Source organism: Mirounga leonina, unplaced genomic scaffold (assembly GCF_011800145.1).
Source record: "Mirounga leonina isolate KUSES-001 unplaced genomic scaffold, KU_Mleo_1.0 Mir_94, whole genome shotgun sequence".
In the NCBI taxonomy this organism is placed as follows: Eukaryota; Metazoa; Chordata; class Mammalia; order Carnivora; family Phocidae; genus Mirounga; species Mirounga leonina.
Window position 1 is genome coordinate 43,704,637 of NW_023270855.1, and position 22,914 is coordinate 43,727,550.

At 43.1% G+C, this 22,914-nt stretch overlaps 1 protein-coding gene across 1 annotated transcript; it reads right to left on the bottom strand.

Moving 5' to 3' along the window:
- Positions 1–717: 717 nt before the first annotated feature.
- Positions 718–20,633, bottom strand: CCR3 (C-C motif chemokine receptor 3). The gene is made up of 2 exons (XM_034997235.1): positions 20,550–20,633; positions 718–4,487 (listed from the first exon to the last, which is right to left on the bottom strand). Exon 2 carries the CDS (start codon positions 4,475–4,477, stop codon positions 3,398–3,400), a length of 1,080 nt encoding a protein of 359 aa, XP_034853126.1. The 5' UTR covers positions 4,478–4,487; positions 20,550–20,633; the 3' UTR covers positions 718–3,397.
- Between the last annotated feature and the right edge of the window lie 2,281 nt (positions 20,634–22,914).

The following is a 22,914-nucleotide window of genomic DNA, read 5'->3' on the forward strand; positions in this document are numbered from 1 at the left end:
AGAAATGGAAGAAAATCCCAGTGAAGTTCTTGCAAGCCCACAGCTATGAAGGACAGAAGCCTGCTTTGTTAAGCATCGGACTTTAGAATTTTAGCTCTGGATATGAAGGAAATCTCAGAAACTCAAGCTGGAAAAGGATCATCTTCTTTAAACTAGCAGAGTGTGACGCTCAACACGGAGGACAAGGAGGAGCAGGGAAGTCAGCACTGGGTCGTGTTCAAGACCACCTGCCATTGTCAAGGTCAATCCAGGCTTGCCACAGAAAGTTCTCCCTACTGCACCTCTGTGCCTTTGTGCTTTCCCACAAATTGACCCCACTTGCCTGGACACCATTCTCACGCCCACTCATGGCATCATGGAAAAGTTGTTCACAAACCTGTTCAAATATGCAGCCAATGTGTTCTCCCTCAAGCCTTCACTGAGTGTGCCCAGCTGGCTTCCGACATCTAGTATCCATGTTGCGATGCCTGGGAGCTTTCCCCAAAGCTGGACGGGCCTCTCTGCCAGAGCCAGTCATGTCGGAAGTGCCCGGAGAATTAACATCCCCCAGAAGCCACCATCAGCCAATGACTCACAGGGGCGCAATGCAAATACCCCAGCCTCCTTCCCCCTCCAGTGGGATTCTTGAGTGTGAGTTACACTGTCGCCAGGAGTTTTCTAGTGGTGTTGAGCTCCAGTCACCCCCAGTGGAAGGTACTTCATAATGAACCCTTTGTTGGCATCTTCCCATTCCTGTCTGACTTCCCTGCTCCCTACTGGAGTTCCCTGCACTTTCCAAATACATTCTTTGCTCTCAGATCCTTGCTCAGGATCTGCTCTTGGGGGAAGCCAATCTAAGCAGAATGTGACTTTCTCTGGGTACTTTTCTTCAATTCTCCCTTCTGTTTCCTACTGCAGGAGAAAGCACCCATCATGTTTCATTATAGTCATTGGCTTCCGGATGAGTCTCTTCCGCTAAACAGCGAGTGAGTTTTCTAGAAGTGGGTCTTATTCATCTTTGCATCACTGGTATTTTCCCTAGTCTGTCATGTAGTGTTCAAGATGTGTGTTTGCTGGCTACCAGAAGCTTGGTGTGTAGGTAGAATAGATGCAAAGGGGCAAGGTGGCGGGGGTCCGTGCTGACTGCTCACCCCATGTAGCTGCTACTAGCCATGTGTGGCCATTTCAGTTAAAATTGAATACAAATTAAAAATCCAGTTCCTAAGTCCAGTAGCCACATTTCAAGGGCTGCATGTGGCTAGCGGGGATCCTATTGGACAATACAGGTAGAGAACGTTTCTATCCCTGTAGTTAGTTCTATTGGACAGCGTGGGGCTGGAGGGCCAAACGAGCACACTGAATCCATGATTTGGTTATGTGCCATTCTGTGTGGGTCACAAAGCTCCTAAAAGCTTTCAGGCACCTGGGTATACGACCAAGTACCAATATCCAGCACTTGTGCTCACCTAAGGACAAACACTGCTTCACAAGACAAGAGAAAACCAGTATGTATAGTTAAGTCTTCAGATGATTGCTTTATTTACATTCTGACTGAACCACAAAAAAGACAAAAGGTACTTCAGAGTTTCCAATGCCCTTATGGCTGGTAGAATGGATACCACATCAGAAGAACAACCTAGCTTCTTTTTTAAAATACATAATTCTAAAGTTTTGTTTATGTTTTTAATTGGTAACATGTTCCCATAGTTCAAAAGCCAAAAGGCACAAAGGTACCCAGAGAAAAGTCACACTTGTCCGATTCTCCACCCTCATCCCTCCCTAAAGGTAACCAAACGCTACTGTTTTCTTTCCTAACCTTTAAGGGATGGGCAATGCACCCAAGCACAGTGAATAATCTGTGTTTATCTCTTTTTTATTTATTTTTAGCATAGGATACATTCTGTTTTGTCTTTGCTTTTTTTTTTTTTCAGTCAATTCCATATCGTTCCCTGGACTTTGACTCTTCCTTCACCACTGTCTCTTGGTTCTTCTAGCACCTCTTTTATTAGCCATTGATCTCTCCTTGCTCACACGTGCCTTTCTCTTTTAACTAACTCCCTGCATGGTTCTGGGATCCCTACTCCATCCTGTGTTACCGGATCTATCTTCCTAACGCACCATAGTGATTATTCTTCTCCCCTGCTCTAAACCCTTCAGTAACTCCCTTTGCCTTCCCAACAAAGCCCAAGATGCTTGCCTGAATTCCATGGCCCATCCCAACCTGCCCACCCCACCCTCCTGTCCACACATGTTCATGCCCTCCCCCCTCACCTTTGTATTGGGCATTCCACTGGCTTCATGTGCCTCTCCCGAGTCCCCTCCTTTTCCAAATCCTGCCTTTTTTTCCCCCAAAGACCTGCTCAAAAGCCACTTCCTCCATGAAGTCTTCCTCCCTCAGATTCCAGCTACAAATGGTCTCTCCCTTACTGGCCCAGGCAGAGCATTGAGTATGTTTCTCTTTGTTCTGGAGTTATTTGTTTCTGTCTCACACTCCCTACCAGATGGGAGGTTTTACAGGGCAAGGATTATGTTTATCTTACACACTTTGTGCATCCTTCACTTAACTTAAATCAATGTTGGTGCATCCTGTCTGTATCATCTAATACACAGCTGTTGGATGAATGGTGAGCCTGATGTTTAAGAGGACAGTGTTTGCACATTTCAGGGCTCCAGAAAGTTTCTGCAAGCAAGGCCTTTATTCTCTCTGCTGAAAATACCAAATTGCTCTTCTTCTATTGAGTTGCTCGTACAAAATCTGATCATTTGGTGTAAACAGGAAATCCATTCACTGATAAGCATACTTGGGGGGGGGGGCACCTGGCTGGCTCAGTCCGTGGAGACATGCAACTCTTGATCTCCAGGTTGTGAGTTCAAGCCCCACGTTGGGTGTGGAGATTACTTAAAAATAAAATCCTTTAAAAAAAAAAAAAAGAAAAGAATTCTCGGAACAAGGGTGACATGCCATTATGCTGCTTGGGAGTATATATACACTGAAAAACAAAAGCCTTTTCATCAAGCAAGGAGAGAGCTAGGCACGTTAAAAGCATTGTGATTGATATATTGTATTTTGTGAAATATGTTTCATTTATGCAATAGCTGGCTGAAGTTCAGGTTTAAATTTAAAAAGGTTTACCTGTTAGTAGCTGCATATAGTAACTATCTAACATTCGGGGACATTACAATGTATGTAACTCTTCAGAGAACCAAGAAAAGCTCTGTCTTTTGAGGTCGACAGTAAGTGAACTGACTAGCCAGCGACCCCTGGTAATGCCTGGGCCACCCACATATACTGACACCATTGTGTATATATTTTAATGTCTTTAAGAGTTTCAGCATTGAGCCAGAAGTTTAGAGGGTTGGCGTTGAGGTCAATGTGATTGACGCAACGCGTTTGCTTCATGGATCCAGCACATCGGTCTTAAAATACAAATGACAATTCCTGCTCCCCTGTTGATGGGGATACCGAGCTGGCTCTATCTGACTTCTCGCTGGGAAGGAATGGGATGTATTTGCCCAGGTAGGTGGCCACGTGCCTGCGGAAGAAGTGGCAGAGGTGCTTCCTGAACCTCTCCCCGACGAAGGCATAGATGATGGGGTTGACGCAGCAGTGTGTGTAGGCGATCACCTCCGTCACCTGCATGGCCACGTCCAGCTGTTTGCTCTGCTCACAACTGGTCTCAAAGAAGATCGTTTGAAAAGCCGAGAGGAGGAGGACCAGGTTGTAGGGTGTCCAGAAAATGAAAAAGACCACCATGATGACAAAAATGAGCCGGATGGCCTTGTACTTTTTCTTACTGGGGCATCTCAGCAGCGTTTTAATAATTCCAGAGTAGCAGACAACCATGATGAGCAGAGGCAGAATGAGACCCAGGATATTCATTCTCAGAGCATGGAAACGCTTCCATCTGTCTTCTTGGTCTTCTGGGTAAATAGGTGAGCAGACAAACTGTTGGGCCTCTTTTTGGGATTCATGGAAGATAAATTCAGGGAGGGCTGCTAGCCCTGCCAGGCCCCAGGTGAGAACACTCGTGATGACACCAAAAGTGACAGTCCGGGCTCGAAGGGCAAACACGGCATGGACGATGGCCAGGTACCGGTCTATGGTCAGCAGGATGATGAAAAAGATCTCACTGTATAAGCCCATGTAATAAAGCCCAGAGAGAAGCTTACACATGGAAGGGCCAAAAACCCATTCATTCGACTCAGCATAGTGAATCCAGAACACCAGGGTGAATAGAAAGAGCAAGTCAGAAACGGCCAAATTGAGCAGGAAGATGTTGGTCATAATCCAGAGCCTCTTGTATTTCGTGAGGATCACCACCACCACCACATTGCCCAGCAGACCAACCACAAACACCAGGGAATACAGTGGGGGCAAGAATTGGGCTCCTAGCTGCTTGATGTTGACTTTTTCACATGGCAGTGAATTCTCATAGTCGAACACTGTAGTCTCAACAGACTCATCCATGGTCTTCATCACAGCCGTGAAGGCCTCCATTATTTTGTTCCTGTGATAGAAAAACAACAACAAACACCAACCACACAATTAGGCACAATCACTCTTGGTGAGCCACACCCATTGATTTATCCTTTTACGCACAAAACCACATGTGATTAAACAGCCTAGACATTTAAAGTTTCTTCAGCATGTATTTCAAAGGTTATGTCGGAGATGCTGGGGTGGGGAGAGGTGCCAGGAACAAAAAACGTGAAGTTTTGAAAGTCAGCACGATTCACGATGGGAAAAGAAACAGAAATGTGACGGATGGTGGTGAAGAATGGGGATGTTGGTTTCTGCAAGCATTTGGAGGAAATACATGGCAGGAAAAGCAGGCTGGGGAATGAGAACAATAATGTTATGCTGATTATTATTGCTGTATCTTTCCAGGCATTTTGAATTTTATGTTTTATAGTTTATATATGACTTTCAAAATCAGCTTCCCTATTTAAAAACCAAATGCTTATAATAATAATAATAGTGATTGTTATTATTACAAATAACTTCCCCTCTCTGTGGCCCCTTAACAAGGTTCTGTTCATCATAGCTGATGGGGAAATTGAACCTTGAAGAAATTTAGTAATTTACCCCAAATCCTCTAACAAGTAAATATAAAAGTTCAGGCTAGGTCTTCAGTATCTATGAACAACTTTTTTCTCAGTAGATTCTAATGCAGTGATTTTCAAGTTTAACTTTTGAAGACTTCATCATCATAATTATTATTAACTAGTGTGATACTTACAGTTCTAAGCTGCTGCCCTTTACTGGCTCCTGATAATGTTGAGATAAGCCAGCCCTGTGCCAACAGCAAACCCCTTGGAGTTCCTCCTTCATAAAGGGACTGGGGGGAGGGATAGGCCAATGGAATTTCTTCGCAGATTTGGTATTTTTTAAACTAGGATCCCTAGGGCCAGTGGCTGTTTTTCTTAAGATTACAGACTTCACTGGAGAAGAAGGAGTTCCACGGAGGACAGTGAATCCCAGCACTGTTTCCTTGGAAGAAGTCCTACTGACTTTCTCTTTTCTCTGAGGAAGGGACAAGTGTGAGGACATGAATATAGGTCAATGGGCATTTCTCAAGGTAAGTCTTAGTAATGCAATTGTTGGAGCCAATGGTAAGGCATTATCTTTGATTCTTAATAGAATACTGGGACCCCAGTGGTCAGCACCTGTCAGGGTCTTGTGTAGTCAAAGAGAGAATGGATGTGGGCTGGAGCCGTTCCCAGCCACTCTTCTCACCAGCTGCAGGACTTGGGCAAAAACTTAGCTTTGAGCCTCATTTACTTGTCCCCAAATGAGGATCATGATACCACTTGAAGTTATGTTCAGGATCAAATAAGATTTAAAAAAAACCTTTAAAACTGGTAGGAAGTGGGACTGAAAGAAAAGCAACGAGAAGCCATTTCATATAAAATTAGGGAGGAAGTTGGGTCTCTTGGATAGAACTTGATCTATTTCCGTGACTCTGCCTTAGTACATCCCACTGATCAATAACACATCTAGGCTTTTGAGGTGGAAGATGGGACTGAAAACAAATGATTTGTATGATCTTATCAGCATTCTAATTCCTAATGGCATAATTCACAGTCGCTGAGAAAAAAATGCCCATTATTTTGTCTGTTACATATTCACAATCACAGAGAGCATCCCTCTCCAAATTTTAGTGGCTAAAGCAAAAAAAAAAAGAACAGAGCTGCTTGCTCCAGAGAGCAAAAGTATAGTAGCCTCCACTTAATTATTTCATTATCTTTCCTTTTCTCTGAGATGGATCTAAAAACAAGTCAAAGTAAAAAAAAAAAAAATCACTAAGGTTTTGTTCGACTTGATGATCATGTCTTTAATTCATGTGTCACTTTCAACATGACCATGATAAAATTATAGAATCTTTTTGGGGACTCTAGAGTGCAACGCACAGGAAAACATGCAGGTTCTCTGGCGTCAGAAGCCAAGTCCTTGACTACTAGTTACATGGGTCCAAGATATGAAAACTGAAATGGTTTTTGGTCCAAATCAAAATGAATATTTCAGTCTGAAATAGTCAAGAGGTTTGAATTAAGCTCTTAAAAATGTCTTTTTGCATTTTGGAAATATGGTACAATAAGAGTAAGCAGACAAACAGACAAACCAATAATAAAGAAAGGCAAAAAACCTAAAAGTAAAAACCACCCCAAATTCCCCCATGCAGTTTACCACTAGTAATGTTTCTCTATGCAGATATGCATACATGGATACAAGTTTTACCAAGAAAATGAGTTCATGCTCTTTTAGCTGGTCCACTAAAATTGCTCACAGTACAACTCAGCTGGGCCACAGGATGATGTTCCTTTAGTCACCAAAACAATTTAGATCTTACCAACTTTCCACTGGGAAGCAGGAAAAAGGATTCACAGTTTTAGTCCAAAGTGGTTTAATCTTAGCCTGACCCATTCATTTGAAGGATGACTTTAGTTTTGCTCATCCTCTTTACGTTCCCAGCTTCTTAATTTGGGTTTCTTATCTTCTCTCATTGGTCCTTTCTAAGATGGCAATGGAGATATGGGGGAGGGGCCGGCATGGGCAGAGGGGGAAGAGGGTCTCCTGTTGGTCTTACTTATGTGACTGGTGTCTGCTGAGGAAGGATGACCCAGTCCCAACCCTGAACTTTTGGCTGGCATCTGTTGCTTCGTAGCTAACGGCCTCATGATCCACTCATTCTTAGTCGTGCCTGGGCACAGTGACCTCTCCAGCTCTGGCTGGAATGGAAGACCCTCTCCGTTCCTGCCACATCATCAGGCTTAGGGCCCAGGCTAAGCATCTTCTCCAGAACTGGCAGGCACCTAGACAGACATACTGCCCCTTGACTCCATGTCCATGCCAGGTACAAACTAAGGGACACTCAAGGGTACAAACTAAATTATTTTTCTGCCTGACCACCAGCTTAACCGTGCTGGCCATCCATGAGAATAAGGAAGTGACTTGCAGAGAGACATCCTCTTGGAGGGCCCCCCTCAGTCTATCAAACAGCCCTTCACACCCCCCAACTCTGGTCAAAGCCTGGGTGGGGAAGATAGGAACCTATATGCATGACTGCTTCCTTTTGTGACCTTTGACTCTTCTCTCACAATTCCTGGAGTCAGAAGGAGAAGAGCCTGCCCCCTTCCCCCCAAATCTTCAATTTTTACTGTGTAATATGTAATGGGTACCTCTCCATGGGAACAAGCAGAGTTCTATATTCACCAATTTAAAATTTTAATGAATGTTGCAAGGCTGAATTGAGAATAAACATCTAGAATTAGAAATAATTCTCTCTCTCTTTTTAAAGATTTTATTTATTTATTTGAGAGAGAGAACGAACAGAGAGGAGGGGCAGAGGGAGAGAGAGAGAGAAGCAGACTCCCTGCTGAGCAGGAAGCCCAACGCGGGGCTCAATTCCAGGACCCTGAGATCATGACCTGAGCCGAAACCCAGAGTCCGACCCTTAGCTGACTGAGCCACCCAGGCACCCCCTAGAGATGCTTCTTTAGAAAATAGATTGAAGTTTGGAATGCCATTTTAATCATCAAAAAAAAAAAAAAAAAAAAGTAAATGATGCCCCCCAGTGCTGGTGAGGTTGGAGTGACCCTGGAGCAATTACGCATTCCTGATGCAACATAACTTGGTTCGGTAAGTTTAGGAAATCTCGTCAGGAACAAGAACCAATAAGATACACATGGCTTTGATCCAGGGGTTCTAGAGCAGAAGAATTTACCCTAAGGGGAAGAAATCCACCAAACCAAAACAGGATGTTTATTGTAGCCTCATTTTCATGATGGAAAGAAACAATGAAATGGCAACAGTTTAAATGTTTGACAAGTGAAGGAAACTTTGGATAAATTGTAGTCCACTTATGACAATAGATTATTATGTAGTCATTAATAAAACTAGTTTTGGAGGGGCGCCTGGGTGGCTCAGTCAGTTAAGCATCTGCCTTCGGCTCAGGTTGTGATCCCAGGGTCCTGGGATCGAGGCCTGCATCGGGCTCCCTGCTCAGCAGGGACTCTGCTTCTCCCTCCATCTGCCTCTCCCCGCTGCTCATGCTCTCTCACACGCGTGCTCTCTCTCTCAAATAAATAAAACCTAAAAAAAAAAAAAAAAGCTAGTTTTGGAGGGACACCTGGGTGGCTCAGTCCATTAAGCTTAAGTGTCGGATTTTTTATTTCAGCTCAGATCATGATTTTAGGGTCCTGAGATTGAGCCCAGTGTTGAGCTCCGTGCTAGGTGTGGAGCCTGCTTAAGATTCTCTCTCTTGGGGGTGCCTGGGTGGCTCAGTCGTTAAGCGTCTGCCTTCGGCTCAGGTCATGATCTCAGGGTCCTGGGATCGAGCCCCACATCGGGCTCCCTGCTCGGCGGGAAGCCTGCTTCTCCCTCTCACACTCCCCCTGCTTGTGTTCCCTCTCTCGCTGTGCCTCTCTCTGTCAAATAAATAAATAAAATCTTTAAAAAAAAAAAAAAAAGATTCTCTCTCTTCCTCTCCATCTGCCCCACTTTCTCCCTCTCTTAAAAAAAAAAAAGGGCAAATAATGAAAACAGTTGTAGAAAGGAAGTGGATGATCATGTTTAAACTTGCAAGATATGGAATTTTTAAATATTTCCTTAGCCATTAAACTATAAGGAAAAGCGAGTGCCTTCTAGCAGGTGCTGCTGGAGATTTGGCAAACACATTTTCTAAAGGTAACTGGGTTGAAAACGTGGGCAAATTGCAAGATGAAGAGTTTAGTCATCAGAACCTGAAACCGCAAACTGAGATCTAAGAAACTCAGAGTGGAAGTCACACTAGGTAGAGCATTTGAATTTTGTTTTAAAGATCTTAATGTTTGGTTCTCGTCTGTCTTGGGTGGAGTTAACGTAAAACCACCAGACTGGGGGAGGGGAGATTTCTCTTAGAGATTTCTCTTTAGGTCTTGAGACCTGAATTGGCCAGCCTCCATGGAAGACTGAAAAGCCCTTCAGATGACCTGGCGCCCACCTGCATGTGAATATGTGGGCTGTGTAGACACTGGCTCCCAGAATGTTTCCAAATTATCTGATGTGTGACACTGTCACCCCCCACCCTCCATTTTCCTCCTTCCTACTCTGTGAGTCTCAGTGCTTTTGGCAGATGCTGAAGTTGGAGGATAACCACGGGACCCTGCTCTTCTCTTGCTGCCCCAGACATTCAACCTATGTGACTGGACTCTGCGTTTAGATGTCCCTGAGTAAACATGGGTTTACAGTAATTCACACCTCTTTGCCTTTGAAGAAGTGGAGACTACTTCCCTGCACCCTCGAACACCTCCCCAGATGCAAGCTGCAGCTTCTCCTAATGAGTCAACTCAGAGACGCTTGTTAAACTCCAAAAATATCCCAAATAAAACCAGTGAGCTGTGACCCCAATTCCTTCGTCTCGAGCACCAGCCCACACAATGCCTCTGAATGGAAGAAATACTCATTTTTCAGCCTGGATCAAATAATGCATAATACGGTCAAACTCTTCGATGCTTTTTTTTTCCTTATTGTTGACCACCACCTGTGAAGGGACAAAATAGTGGGAAGAAAATGGTCTCTGGGTTCAGGAAGTTTACTTTCTTTACACATAACCAGTGTGAGATAAGAGTCAATGATAATTGAGTCTTCCTTAGGCCAAGCACTTTACATATGTTTGCTTGATTTCACAACTTTGCAAGGTAGGTTTGTATATCCCCGGATTTTACAGATGAGCAGACAGAGGCTTGGCAAGGCTCGGTCACTCGCCTGAGGCTATTCTGTGCGCGGCAGAGCTGAGACTTGGTCCTGTGTCCTTTTGCCCTAAAGCCCACACTGTCATTGCCTTGGGGTTCCATTTAGTGAGGACCTCCACATCCCAAGATTGCATGAATGTTTATATATAGTCTGGTATTTTGTGGTTCAATATTTCCTACATATAAATCTCTAATCCATTTTTTAAAGATTTTATTTATTTATTTGACAGAGAGAGACACAACGAGAGAGGGAACACAAGCAGGGGGAGTGGGAGAGGGAGAAGCAGGCTTCCCGCCGAGCAGAGAGCCCAATGTGGGGCTCGATCCCAGGATCCTGGGATCATGACCTGAGCCGAAGGCAGACGCTTAACTGACTGAGCCACCCAGGCGCCCCTCTAACCCACTTTTAATTGAGTTTGATCGATGGCATGAAAGGCATTTCCATTTTCCTTCTCTATAAATGGGTGAATAACCACTCAGGCTCAAAACATCACCTTTGTTATATATTCTTTAATATTCCTGACTCTGTTTGTGTACTTTACATTCCACTCCTCTGATCTCTGATTTTGGTGCCAGAAACACTCTTTTCATTATTTGGATGTATTAGGTCTTTTATGTAGATTGTCTGATTATGTGGCTCTCTTTCATTATTCATTTCCAAATGTGTCTTGTCTGTAGAGGCTTCTGTCCTATTAGATAAACCTTAGGATCATTTGGTTAATTACTTATAAAGACATAATTTTGAAGGGAATTGTATTACATTTATAAATAAATTTAGGGAGAATTGATAACTTTACAACATCAAGTTTTTGTATCTGGGAACATGATATGTATACTTACTGTACTTACTGTAGTTCTTTTAGTTATCAGTCTTGCACATTTCTTATTGTTTTTATCTATCTGGTTTTGGTTTTTTACTGAGGTTACTACGAATGAGATATTATTTTCCCTAATGAATTTTCTAATCAATGGTTGATATGTAGGAAAGAAAATTACTTTTTTTTTAAAAGCTTATCACCGTACTGATTTTTAAAAATAATTTCCTTTAGGACTTTTAGATAGATAATCACATTAGCTGTGAAACAGGGCTGACATTAATTATAACCTCCTTGTTCATATTCCTCCTTTGTTTTTCTCACCTTGTTGCTTCGGATGAAATTTACACAATGATGTTAAGTAACAGTGGTTCCTGATTTTAATGGGACATGATCCCCCCCCCAGGTCTTTCAAAGACCCCGAAGCACAGACTAATTAACAGTCCCTTCATTGTCCTCTAGGATGTCCTCTAGGATGGTCTAATGTTGATCAAAGCTCTTAAGAATTTCAGTAAGGCTCTCCAAGAGTGGATGGCAATTTAAAAACTAAATCACTGGACATAAGCCTGAAAAAAAGTAAAACCAGGAGGCTTTCTGAATACTTGGGGCCTTTAGGGGATGAGAAAATTAACATTTCTTTTGAGTTATACCTGTTTAATATTTTTCCCAGAAACTTATTTCATATGATTTACTTATCACGACAGCTGTGGGAGGTAGATGTTTTTATTATTCTTATTTTATGGCTAAAAAAAAAAAAACTGAGTTCAGGAAAAAGAAAAACTGAGCTCAGAGCAATTCCATAACTTACGATCACATAGAGAGCAAATGGCTGAGTTGGGACTTAAACCCATGTGTTCCTGACTCAAAGAAACCTAGGCTCTCTAGAGCCACACCTACCCGTCAGCATCCACTCATTGGGTGGGGACCTTCAGTGAGACAGTGAACACCTTTCTCAGTTTCGGCATCACTTCCTCACTGTGGACGTTTACCGTATGTGAAAGTCATGACCCCCCAAATCTCCCCCAGTCCCACATCCCTGTAGCATCAATGCTACAGCCTGGAGTCTGTCTATGGCAGCCAAAGCCAGAGATACTCTGAGCTGATCGTTTGCAATATTTCTCAGGCTTGTCTGAATGCTTTTAGAAGTAAATATCAACAAGCTCTAGTCAGATAGGTGAAAAAAGATACTGCTAATTTAAGATCCATTTTATAACAAAACTCCACTAAAATGGAAATCCATTATGCTGCTAATGGAGAGTACTGATCCTTGACAATAGGGGGAGTTTGGTTAAAATCAGGCATGTCTGATAGAAAACCACAAGCTGAATGATATCCCAGTTTAGTGAAGTCACTAATCTGGATTGTATGTGCGTGCGTGCGTGTGTGTGTGTGCGTGCTCTTGCGTGTGTATGTGTGAGTACTTTGTCTCTTTGAGGGGATCAGCCTCTCAGGGGAACTTGATAAATCATCCAAAGAATATAGAGAAGAGAGCAGGTGTAAAGTCACTGCCTGTCACTCTGACTCTACCTGCCCATCTGGAAGAGCCCTGCCCACAGATGACTCCTAGTGGTGATCATTCCTGCAAGAACCACCTGGTGTTAAGATCAAGTCCTGTGCCCAAGACCCTAGATACTTTTGACTTCATTGGTATCTGGTGCCAAGGGAATCCATAACTATAAGATTTTCTTTCTGGGGCGCCTGGGTGGCTCAGATTGTTAAGAGTCTGCCTTCGGCTCAGGTCATGATCCCGGTGTCCTGGGATCGAGTCCCGCATCGGGCTCCCTGCTCGGCGGGGAGCCTGCTTCTCTCCCTCTGCCTCTGCCTCTCTCTCTCTCTCTGACTTTCATGAATAAATAAATTTTAAAAAAAAGATTTTCTTTCTTATGTATCCCTCGTCCTCTTCAGTGTAGGATAATGATTCATTACTGTGTCTGAAGAAATGACTATGTGACCTAGAACAAGTAACCTCTCTGTGTCTCAGAATTCTTAGGTGCAACATGGTAATGAGAAGAGTTACTGCCTCATGGGGCTCCTCAGCCATTCATATTAGCACCTATGATAGGCAAGGGGACACAGGAAACGTCACGGAACAGAACAGACCAAACTTCCTGACTTCATGGAACTTATTTTCTAGTTGGGGACACAGAGAATAAATAACTAAAAATTACAGGGTCTCAGATGGTCATGAGTGCTACAGAGAGAGATAAAGTAGGAGATGGGGAAAGGGAATAAGGTGGGGTTGGAGGTGGGCACTTTTAAATTGGACGGGGGGGCGTCAATAAGGAGCCCACTGAGAAAAGACTTGGGGGAAGTGAGAGAATGAATTGGAGAGGTATCTGAGGGATGAGAGCCCCAGGGAGAGAAATAGCAAGTACAAATGTCCTGAGATGGCAAAGTGCCTGGATATGTTCTTAGAGGAGCAAGAAGCCTAGTGTGGCCAGAGGAGGAGTGAGGGGTGAGTATCCAGAGAAAGTGTCAGAGAGATGTGGGGGAGGGGTGGGCAGGGGTTCAGTGTAACTGTGCAGCCACTGAAGAATTTTGGCTTTTCTCTGAATGGGGTGAGGACCAATGGAGAGTTTCCATTGAAGGTGTGACATGATCCAATTTACATTTTATAAAACTGCTCTGGCTGGAGTGGAGGAGAGACTATGGAGAATAGTCTATGGAGGAGAATAAACTATGGAATTAAATTCGGAAACAGGGGACCAGTAAGGAGCCTGCCATGATAATCTAGGCAAGATGTGATACTGGATTGGACATGGTAGTAGGAGTAGAAAGGCAAGAAGTAGACAGATTCAGCATAATGCAGAAGGTAGCACCAAAGGATGTGTTGACAGATTGGATGTGAGTGAGAAATGGTCAAGGCTTAGAGGCCCCAAGAGTCTTGACCTGCACGACTGGAAGGATGGAGTTGCCATCAGCTGGGATAAAGAAGGCTGGGGCATGTCAAGTCCGAGACGCCTGTGTGCCATCCAAGTGGAGACGTCTAGCAAGTAGGCAGTTGGATATATGGCTCCAGGGGAGAGCTCTTGGCTAAAGATCTAAAGTTGACAGTTGTTGTCATATAGATGGTGTTTTAAGTCATGAAGTGAGTATGGATAGTAAAGGGTGGCTTTCTCAGGTATATCAAAAATCAGTGGTCAGAGGAACAAGGAGGACACAGCAAGAGAGTCTCAGAAGGAGTGGACAGTAGGAGAAAAACCAAAAGAGCTGGTGTCCCAGAAACCAAGCGAAGAAGGTGTCAAGGAGGGAAGAGTGGTGCAAGGATAACATGAACTAACACATGCGAGAACATCTAGAACATAGAGACAGGCAATTGTATGTCAGTTCTTCTCCCACTCCCACCCATTGACCTTCTTTATCTTTCAAGTTCTCAGGCCTTTCCAAAATTTCTTAGGTTCTTGTCCAACGTAATATAATATGACCTCAGAGGAACAAGTGTCTCTTCCACCTAAACAGAAATGCTTATCTTCCTACAAATATCCAGTCGGTAGTCCATTACCCAAGGTTCTAGGAAACCTACAAAGATTTGGCATCCGATAATTTGTTTTAACCAGACTTTTCAGCCTTCATTAAAATCTTTAGTTACTCTAAATGAGGAGTTTGAATTTTTACAAACAAGTTTGGATCTCAACCAAATTACAGAACCTAATGGGAACCCCGAATTATATTAATCCATTTACTCACTGACATGTCCAATGGAAAGATAATCAGAGGTCGGATTATCTTTCACAAAGATGACAGATAGTGATAGGTAGAGATAGATGATGATATAGATAGATAGATAGATAGATAGATAGATAGATAGATAGATAGATAGAAAGATAGATAGATAGATAATAGATAGATGGATGAATTCCCAGAAAACTGAGGACAACCAGGAATCAGGGGGAGTTCTACTGGGCACTTCATTCTGACCACCTCAGGATGCTGAGAAATGATCACTTCCCGTAATCTGCATACAACACTTCCATTAACTTAATCTATATTTATATGAAAGAAATTGTTTTCTTCACAAGGGTAACATTTTTATTTCAAATTACATGCTATTTATGATTGAGTAGGTAATACACACAAAGGGTTCAAAACATAGTACTATGAGAAGATACACAATAAGAAGTCTCATCCTACTTCATCCCTGTACACCTCTTCCACATCAAGAACTGTGAAGGGTCTAAGATCTTACCCTACCTGCAGGCTAACAAGCAAGACTGCCACTTTTTCACAGATACCAGAGGAAGGCACATGACAATTAGATAAGGACAAAGGACTTATAACGGCACAGCAGGCATGTGGCTGGATGTCCTCATTGGTTCTCCATGCTGCCAAGTTGCAGGGGGGCCATGTGGAGTGGCCCAGGAGGCCCCTGCACACAGCAGGCTTGCCTCACAGCTGAGGAATGTGAGTGTAGGAACCCCCAAAATTTTACACTGGGTTGACCACAAGCCCGCCCACTCTTTGCCTGGGAGGGAAACATTTCCATATGCAACTATAATCGAATATAAATATATTTTTTAATCTTACCCTGTTAGTTGCATAAAAACAGAACATTACATTCATCATCATGCACCTTGCTTTATCCACCTCACAACATAAGCTTTTCTTATTCTTTGTTACAGCTGTCGAGAATCCATTGTGTGGATATACCAGTTTATTTAGCTAATCCTCTGTAAACAGATACTCTTTGTTATTTCAAATAATGCTACAATTGATGATCTTACACAGGAAGTTTTTTTAAAAAAAACAAAAACCCAGGGGCACCTGAGTGGTGCTGTAGGTTAAGCGTCCAACTCTTGGTTTCAGCTCTGGTCGTGATTTCAGTGTTATGAGCCCTGTGTCGGGCTCCACACTCATCTCAGAGTCTGCTTGAGATTCTCTCTCCCTCTCCCTCTGCCTCTCCCCCTTGTGCTTTCTCTCTCTCTCTAAAATAAATAAATAAATCTTTAAAAAAATAAATAAAAATTTAAAAACCCCCATCACATGCTAACTTTATGGTCAACTAGAATTACAGGTTAGCACATGACGGGATTTTCAAGTGGTCTGAGACTACATCCAAAGCACTGTGCTAGGTCCCAGTTAAGACATTTAATGTGAAAGTTGCCCGACTGAAATGTAGGGGAGAGGAAACCCTACCCAATAAAGATGAGTTGAAGGAGACAGAGGCGTCCACCCACCCAAGAGAAAAGACACTGCACGTAGGAAAGAGAGCAAGATACTGGTGTGTAGATGAGAATCAGAATGTGATTCACAAAAAAAAAAAAAAAAAAGAACGTGATTCACATCAGTGCCCTCCAGAACCGGCAAGAGGTCATTCCAAGAGGCAAGTTCAAACACTACATAAGAAAGAGCTTGAATGGGATTACCCAAAATGAAATGGGTGCCTTATGAGTTGCTAAGCAAACTGTGCCTGGAGGCATCCAAGCAGAGGCTGGGTGACTGCCTGGCAGGGACATTGCAGAAGGGGATTTCCACAGTGAGAAGAAGTTTGACTCCAGTGGTGGTTATCAGCCCGGGCTGCACATGGGAACCATGGGGGGGAGGTTTTGAAATCCCAATGCTAGGCTGTACCCCTGAGCAGTTAAATCAGAATTTCTGGAGGTGGGATCCAGGACCCAGTGATTCTTCAAGCTCCCCCACTCTTGGATGAAGTGACATGAAGTCTCTCCTAAATTTTATGAATCTGCTTTCTGTCTCTGAGTTGCATACCCTCCAACCTCCTTAAGCTCAGGTGAGAACAGGGGGAATTTAGGACTAGACTAAAGATTGTCAACACTGTGACACAGCAAGCTAATTCCATTTTAGTCTGTATTAGTAGATCATCCAGAACAAGAGAAATCTACCTACCTGATTCTCCATCCACTTCTCTACCCAGCTCCCCTTCATTTATCCATCCAATTACCCATCCAACTAGCTACTCAAATTGCTTCCCGCTTATACAGTTAAGCCAGGCCTCCCTCCCTTTTCACTTCTTTTTTGTTTTGTTTTGTTTTACAGAGAACCTGGAGTAGTCAGAAAAAAAATAATTATCTGGCACTGTGCTGTCCAATAGAACTTTTCAGCAGTGATGTAAATGTTCTGTATCTGTATTGTTCAACAAGGCACTACTGGCCAAGTGGCTGTTGGGCATTTGAAATGTGGCTAGTGCTATTGAGAAAGTGAACTTTTCATTTTATTGAAATTCAGTGAATTTATTTTTTTATTTTTTATTTTTTTTTAAGATTTTATTTATTTATTTGACAGAGAGAGACATAGCGAGAGAGGAAACACAAGCAGGGGGAGTAGGAGAGGGAGAAGCAGGCTTCCCCGCGGTGCAGGGAGCCCGATGTGGGGCTCGATCCCAGGACCCTGGGATCATGACCTGAGCCGAAGGCAGACGCTTAACGACTGAGCTACCCAGGTGCCCGAAATTCAGTGAATTTAAATTTAAGTAGCCACATGGGGCAGGTAGTCACCATACTGGACAGTGTGGAACCGGTGACTAGTGTCCATATAATGCCTGACAATTAATAGCTGCTTAATAAAGACTTCTGAAATGGACAGAAGGATGGACCAGAATAATTTTCACTCTGCTTTTTACTGTGCAGACTGCACATTGGAAATACGGTGTTTTGTCCCAGGTACCCCATTTTAAGAGGGTTAGTACCCATCTTGAGTACGGGACAGCCTAGGATGATAAAGGTCCAGGAACATCAGAACATCAGCTATAGTTGACAGAACTCAGAATGTTTTGTATGAAAAATACAAGTCTTCTAATTCTCAGATTAATTTCAGTTCCTCTTTTTTTTTTTTTTGCCAGTATTTGTATCTCTTTGGTCTGGACCAAAGTTTTCTGATCTTTTTATTTTTTTAAAAGATTTAATTTATTTATTTGACAGGGACAGAATGTGTGCACAAGCAGGTGGAGCGGAAGGCAGCGGGAGAGAGAGAATCAGGCTCCCCGCTGAGCAAAGAGCCCAACTGGGGCTTGATTCCAGGACCCTGGGATCATGACCTGAGCCAAAGGCAGACACCCAACTGACTGAGACACCCAGGCACCCATCTAATCTTTTTAATTCAATTTAATTAATCTTTGAATTAGGCGATGTTTTAGGTCCCTTTGAGATGGAAGAGTCCCTTTGAGATAGACTGATGTGATAGCTTTTCCTGCAGAAGAGGAGGTAGACTCCCCAGAGCACAGCAATCTGACAGCATTGGAGGAGACCACATTCACATGGGGAAGGACTTGCCAGGAACTACCAGGTTCAGAATGGGTTGCCTGGAGAGCCAGGAAGCTCCCTCCCTGGCAACACACAAGCACCTCCCAAGCTTGAAATCATGATTAATGCAATCTTCTTGCTAGCTGCAGACACATCCCAGCACTGTATATTAGGGCAGCAGGTAGAATTTCACAACGGCCCATAATTATCATGAGTTACTAGAGCAAAGGCTACACCCCATTCTTGGAATGTGGTCATTTTGTTTTAAGTGACTTGGTTTTATCCACCTGCCAAATGATTTTGGATATTTTTACCAACATCCTTGTAAAAGATTAGATTTACTCCTTATATTTCAACATCAGGTGTTTCAAATGTGGTTGAATTTTCATTGGATACAGGCTGACATGTTATTTAGTTGAAAGAGATGATTGTGAAGAGTATGTTTCCATAGGTAAGGCATGACTATGTGGTCAAAATAACGTGGTTGGGGGGTGTTCAGCATGACCGGAGGGCTCAGCTTCCTGGCCACTGGTACTACCATCCCTACCTGGGTCATGGAGAAAGAACTGCTGACTCTTGCCTCCTTTCTAGGTACCACGTTTGTTAGAATGGATATCACACTTTTATATCATTTTTTTGTATTCTGGTATTTTCAGTTGTATATTCTGCACCTTGTTCCATGTGGTCAATAATTGTTGGAAAATGTAATTTGTAGGGGCACCTGGGTGGCGTCCAACTCTTAACTCTTAGTTTTGGCTCAGGTCATGATCTCAGGGTCCTGGGCTCCATGCTCAACGTGGAGTCTGCTTGAGATTCTCTCTCCCTCTCCCTCTACCCCTCTCACTCATGCTCTCTCTCTCCCAAATAAATATTTTTAAAAATGTATAATTTGTAAAGACTCCAAAATATTGTATAGATATTCATGGTTATATAATCATTGTCTTATTATTGTGTGACCAAGTTGTTCCAGAAATACACTTTTATAAATAATGCAATGAACATCTTTGTTATTTTTAAAATTATTTCCTTAAAGTAGATTTCCCATAGCACAATTTCTACCTGTGATCATATTTCTAAGTCTGTTGATGCATTTTTGCCATATTGCTTCCAGAAAGTGCGTAGCAATGTATATATTCTTGGCACTCATAGATGATGGTGTGGGTCTCAGCAAGCATCCATCAACACCAAGAAGACAGAAAAGAAAAAAAAAATTGGCCAATTATATGGGCAAAAGAAATGTCATTATTTTGTAACTAATATTTATTTAATTACTGAGAAATTTTTTTTAACTGTAATTAGTAGCCATTCATATTTCCTTTTCTGTGAATTACCGGTTTGTGCCCTTTACCCATTTCATTCCGCTAGATACATCTGCTTTTTTCTTATTGAGTCATATAATTCTTACCCCAGGAGAAATAACTCACCCTGCATGGTTCAATGTCATCCTTACCACCTTCTTTAAAGAGTGACAGACTAATACCCCTATCACTTCCACATACCAAAGACGCCATTTTCCCATCACCGTTCCTGGAGACACTTGTCAAACAACAGTTAACTTCCATCCCCATCAATCCAAGTTTTCCCAAAAGATTAGGAGGGATTTCTATCCTTGTCCTCTAGTTACAGGTCCAGGAAAAACAAACAGTCAACCTTGTAAATCCAGACACAAAGACCAAATCCGTTGATTAACTGATTCATCTCATAGTCTTAGAGTGGATTTTCAATGAACACTTTAAAAATACACACACACACACAAACACACACACACAAATTATATACAAATGTAATGTATAAATGCATATACACAACACATACATATGTAAATTCTATCTTCACTGACTGTTTCTTACAAGTCAATATCCATAAACACAAAACTATTTAGTGTAATCCTTTTGGAGTGGTCACCTTCTCAACAGTTGAGAATTTATGAAAGCACAGGGAACACACCGGGGGCACAGCCACGTGCATGTTGACTAAAGAGGTATAAAGGGCCAAGTCGGGATGACTGGGAGAAGCAAGCACATCATGGTAATGGGTGGGAGAAAAGAAAGGAAAATGGGAGAAAAGCAATAAAAAAATGGACATATGTCACAACAAACTTTCCCACTCTGGCCCCACACTACCTACTAAATTGCAGTTGGGCCCCTCTCCTCTGCCTCCTCAATCCAAGAGCACTTCTGGGAGGTACTGCTCCCACCTGCCTAGACCCCTCTCTCCAACTCCTTGTTCCTAGAAACCTGACAGTTTACCCGGAAATAACGTCTAAACTAACATCTATTGCATTTAATAAGTTCTTGCCCAGATGAGAAAAGAAGACAAGCAGTACCTGCTACTTTAGCAAAGTCCGTTATGCATCCAGTGACAGCTAAGGTCTCGCCACTCATGAAATGAAGATACCATCTGATCAGAGACATTAGTAAGGTAGGAAACAATACAGCTTCCTCTTTTAAACAGACTAGCTGCTCAGTTTTGCAAGTTTTCAGAAGATATCAAGTTTGGTACAGTTCTTCTTTTCTACCATTGACATGACATTCTAAAGCACTCAGTTGAGTAATCCTTGAGATGAATTCTGTTGATGTTCAACAGCTATTTTAAGGGTTCTGCATTCTCTTGGCATTGTTCTTTTTCTTTTTTTTTTCGGAAGGTGGAGATAGTTCTCGAATAAGCATTGCCTTGACCCAGGGGAGGCAGGGTAAAAAGTAAAATCAATCGAATGACAGATGGTGACTACATCTGACAGATGGTGGTGAGCATTATAACATATAGCATTGTTGAATCAGTATGTTGTGCATCTGAAACTAATAGTATGTCAATTGCTCTTCAATACTAAAATGAATTTTTTTTTAAGATTTTATTTATTTATTTGAGAGAGAGTGAGTGAGAGCGAGCGAGCACGAGCAGGGAGAGGAGTGGAGGGAGAGGGAGAAGCAGACCTCCCCGCTGAGCAGTGAACCTGACGCAGGGCTTGAGCCTGGCACTCTGGGATCACGACCTGAGCTGAAAGCAGATGCCCAATCAACTGAGCCACCTGGGCATCCCAATACTAAAAGGATTTTTTTTAATGAAATCAGAATTTTCCTGTGAAAGGAACCATGTAGACTGCGGGATAACCGAATTATTCTACAGAACTCAACAGGAGACTTCGATGAGTCAAGGTGGAGATGACCCAAGAAGAGCCAAGAATACCTTTCAGCTGTGGCCCCCACAGCAGCATAACCTTGCGTTCATCATTAGGTCTTGCTGGACCTCAGCCTTCTCATCTATAAATCATAGGGTAGACATGGAAACAACTAGAATATGGGAAAAGGCTCTGTGGAATATATAGGGCTAAACAAACATAAGCTCTGGGTAGAATACCACTGTGACACATGCCTGCTCTGTGTGCTGGTGTGTCTAGGGGACCTGTTCTGATGCTGGGCACAGAGAACATGTCACCCAACATTTGTGGGAAGAGCTCCGATAAACTGGCTAAGTGGACATGTCAATGAAGTTCACCAAGTGTTTATCACGTATCTGTTATGTATGCAGGGCTGTGCTACATGCTTCAAAGGATAAAGATGGGGGGAAAAGCAAGGACTCTGCCAAAGAGGGCTCACGGGCATCCTGGAGGCTGGAGTTTGAGGGAGCTTGACAGCCAGCATTCAGTGTCAGGTGGGTCCTAGAAGCCCTGCCAGAGAAGAGTTAGAGGAACTGGAAGCTTCTAGTCTGAAGAAGAAGATAGGAAGTTGTTTTACATTATAATAGAGTTGACCTTTCCCTTCAGCTCTCTGAGGCCAAGGTGGAGAGGCTGCTAGGAGGCAGATTTCTGCCCCAGAGAAGTAGAGGTCCCTACAGGGTGTCCTGCCAGGGGGGCCCATCCTAGGAGCCCCCTGAAGGAGCTGGGGATGCATAGCTTGGGTCCCTGGAACCAGGGGCCAGGCCCCCCCACAGCTTACCCTGCCTCCCCTCGCCTGCACACTAATGGCCTGGGTGAATATCCATTGAACAAGTCAAAGAGTAAAGGAAGGACCTCATTTTTGTAAATGTTCTGGGGAAAAGGTTCACAACAGCTGTGTTTTCGCTTTTGAAAAGGAAAGAAAACTGTATTATTATTATTATAGAAACCTAATAGAAACAGAAGAGGAAAAGAATCTACACATAGATGAAGGGAATAGCAGGTAATAAATGAGAACAAGGCAAAGTTACATCAAATCGGGTACTTACTACATCCCACCTCATCAGCTGAGGAAGCCAGGTGGAGACAGCCAGCCTGGAGTCCAGATAGAGAGGCTTGGGCGGAGCATCCTCCCCTCAGGTGAGACTTCCCAGTGACCATTCCCAGAAGGGCCATATTTATAGGGCAAATGAGAGGGTTTGAAGTTAAACATTTGTTGGCCTACTTGCAGTTTGGAGCGAGCTGCCTTTCTATGTTATCATGTTTTTATAGTTTCAAGGTGCCTGGGCTCTGTGTGTCTGCACCCCACTCTTGGATTCCATTCTGGGGGGGCCAGCCCAGCCTGGAGCAGGAGGGGACATGAGACCAGATTTGTAGTTCTTGGCAACGAGAACAGAAGAGCCAGTTCTGACCTGGAGGCCAGATAATATATTTTAAAGAACCAGGCCCCCAAGGTCAGTGACACAGCACGAGTCTCATAAACAACATTGCTCAGCCTGCTTGTGTACGTGCAGGGCCAGGTGGTCGGTTATGCGGG

Coding starts and splice junctions, on each gene's coding strand:
- CCR3 (XM_034997235.1), bottom strand. CDS start 4,477: ATGGAGGCCTTCACGGCTGTGATGAAGACCATGGATGAGTCTGTTGAG.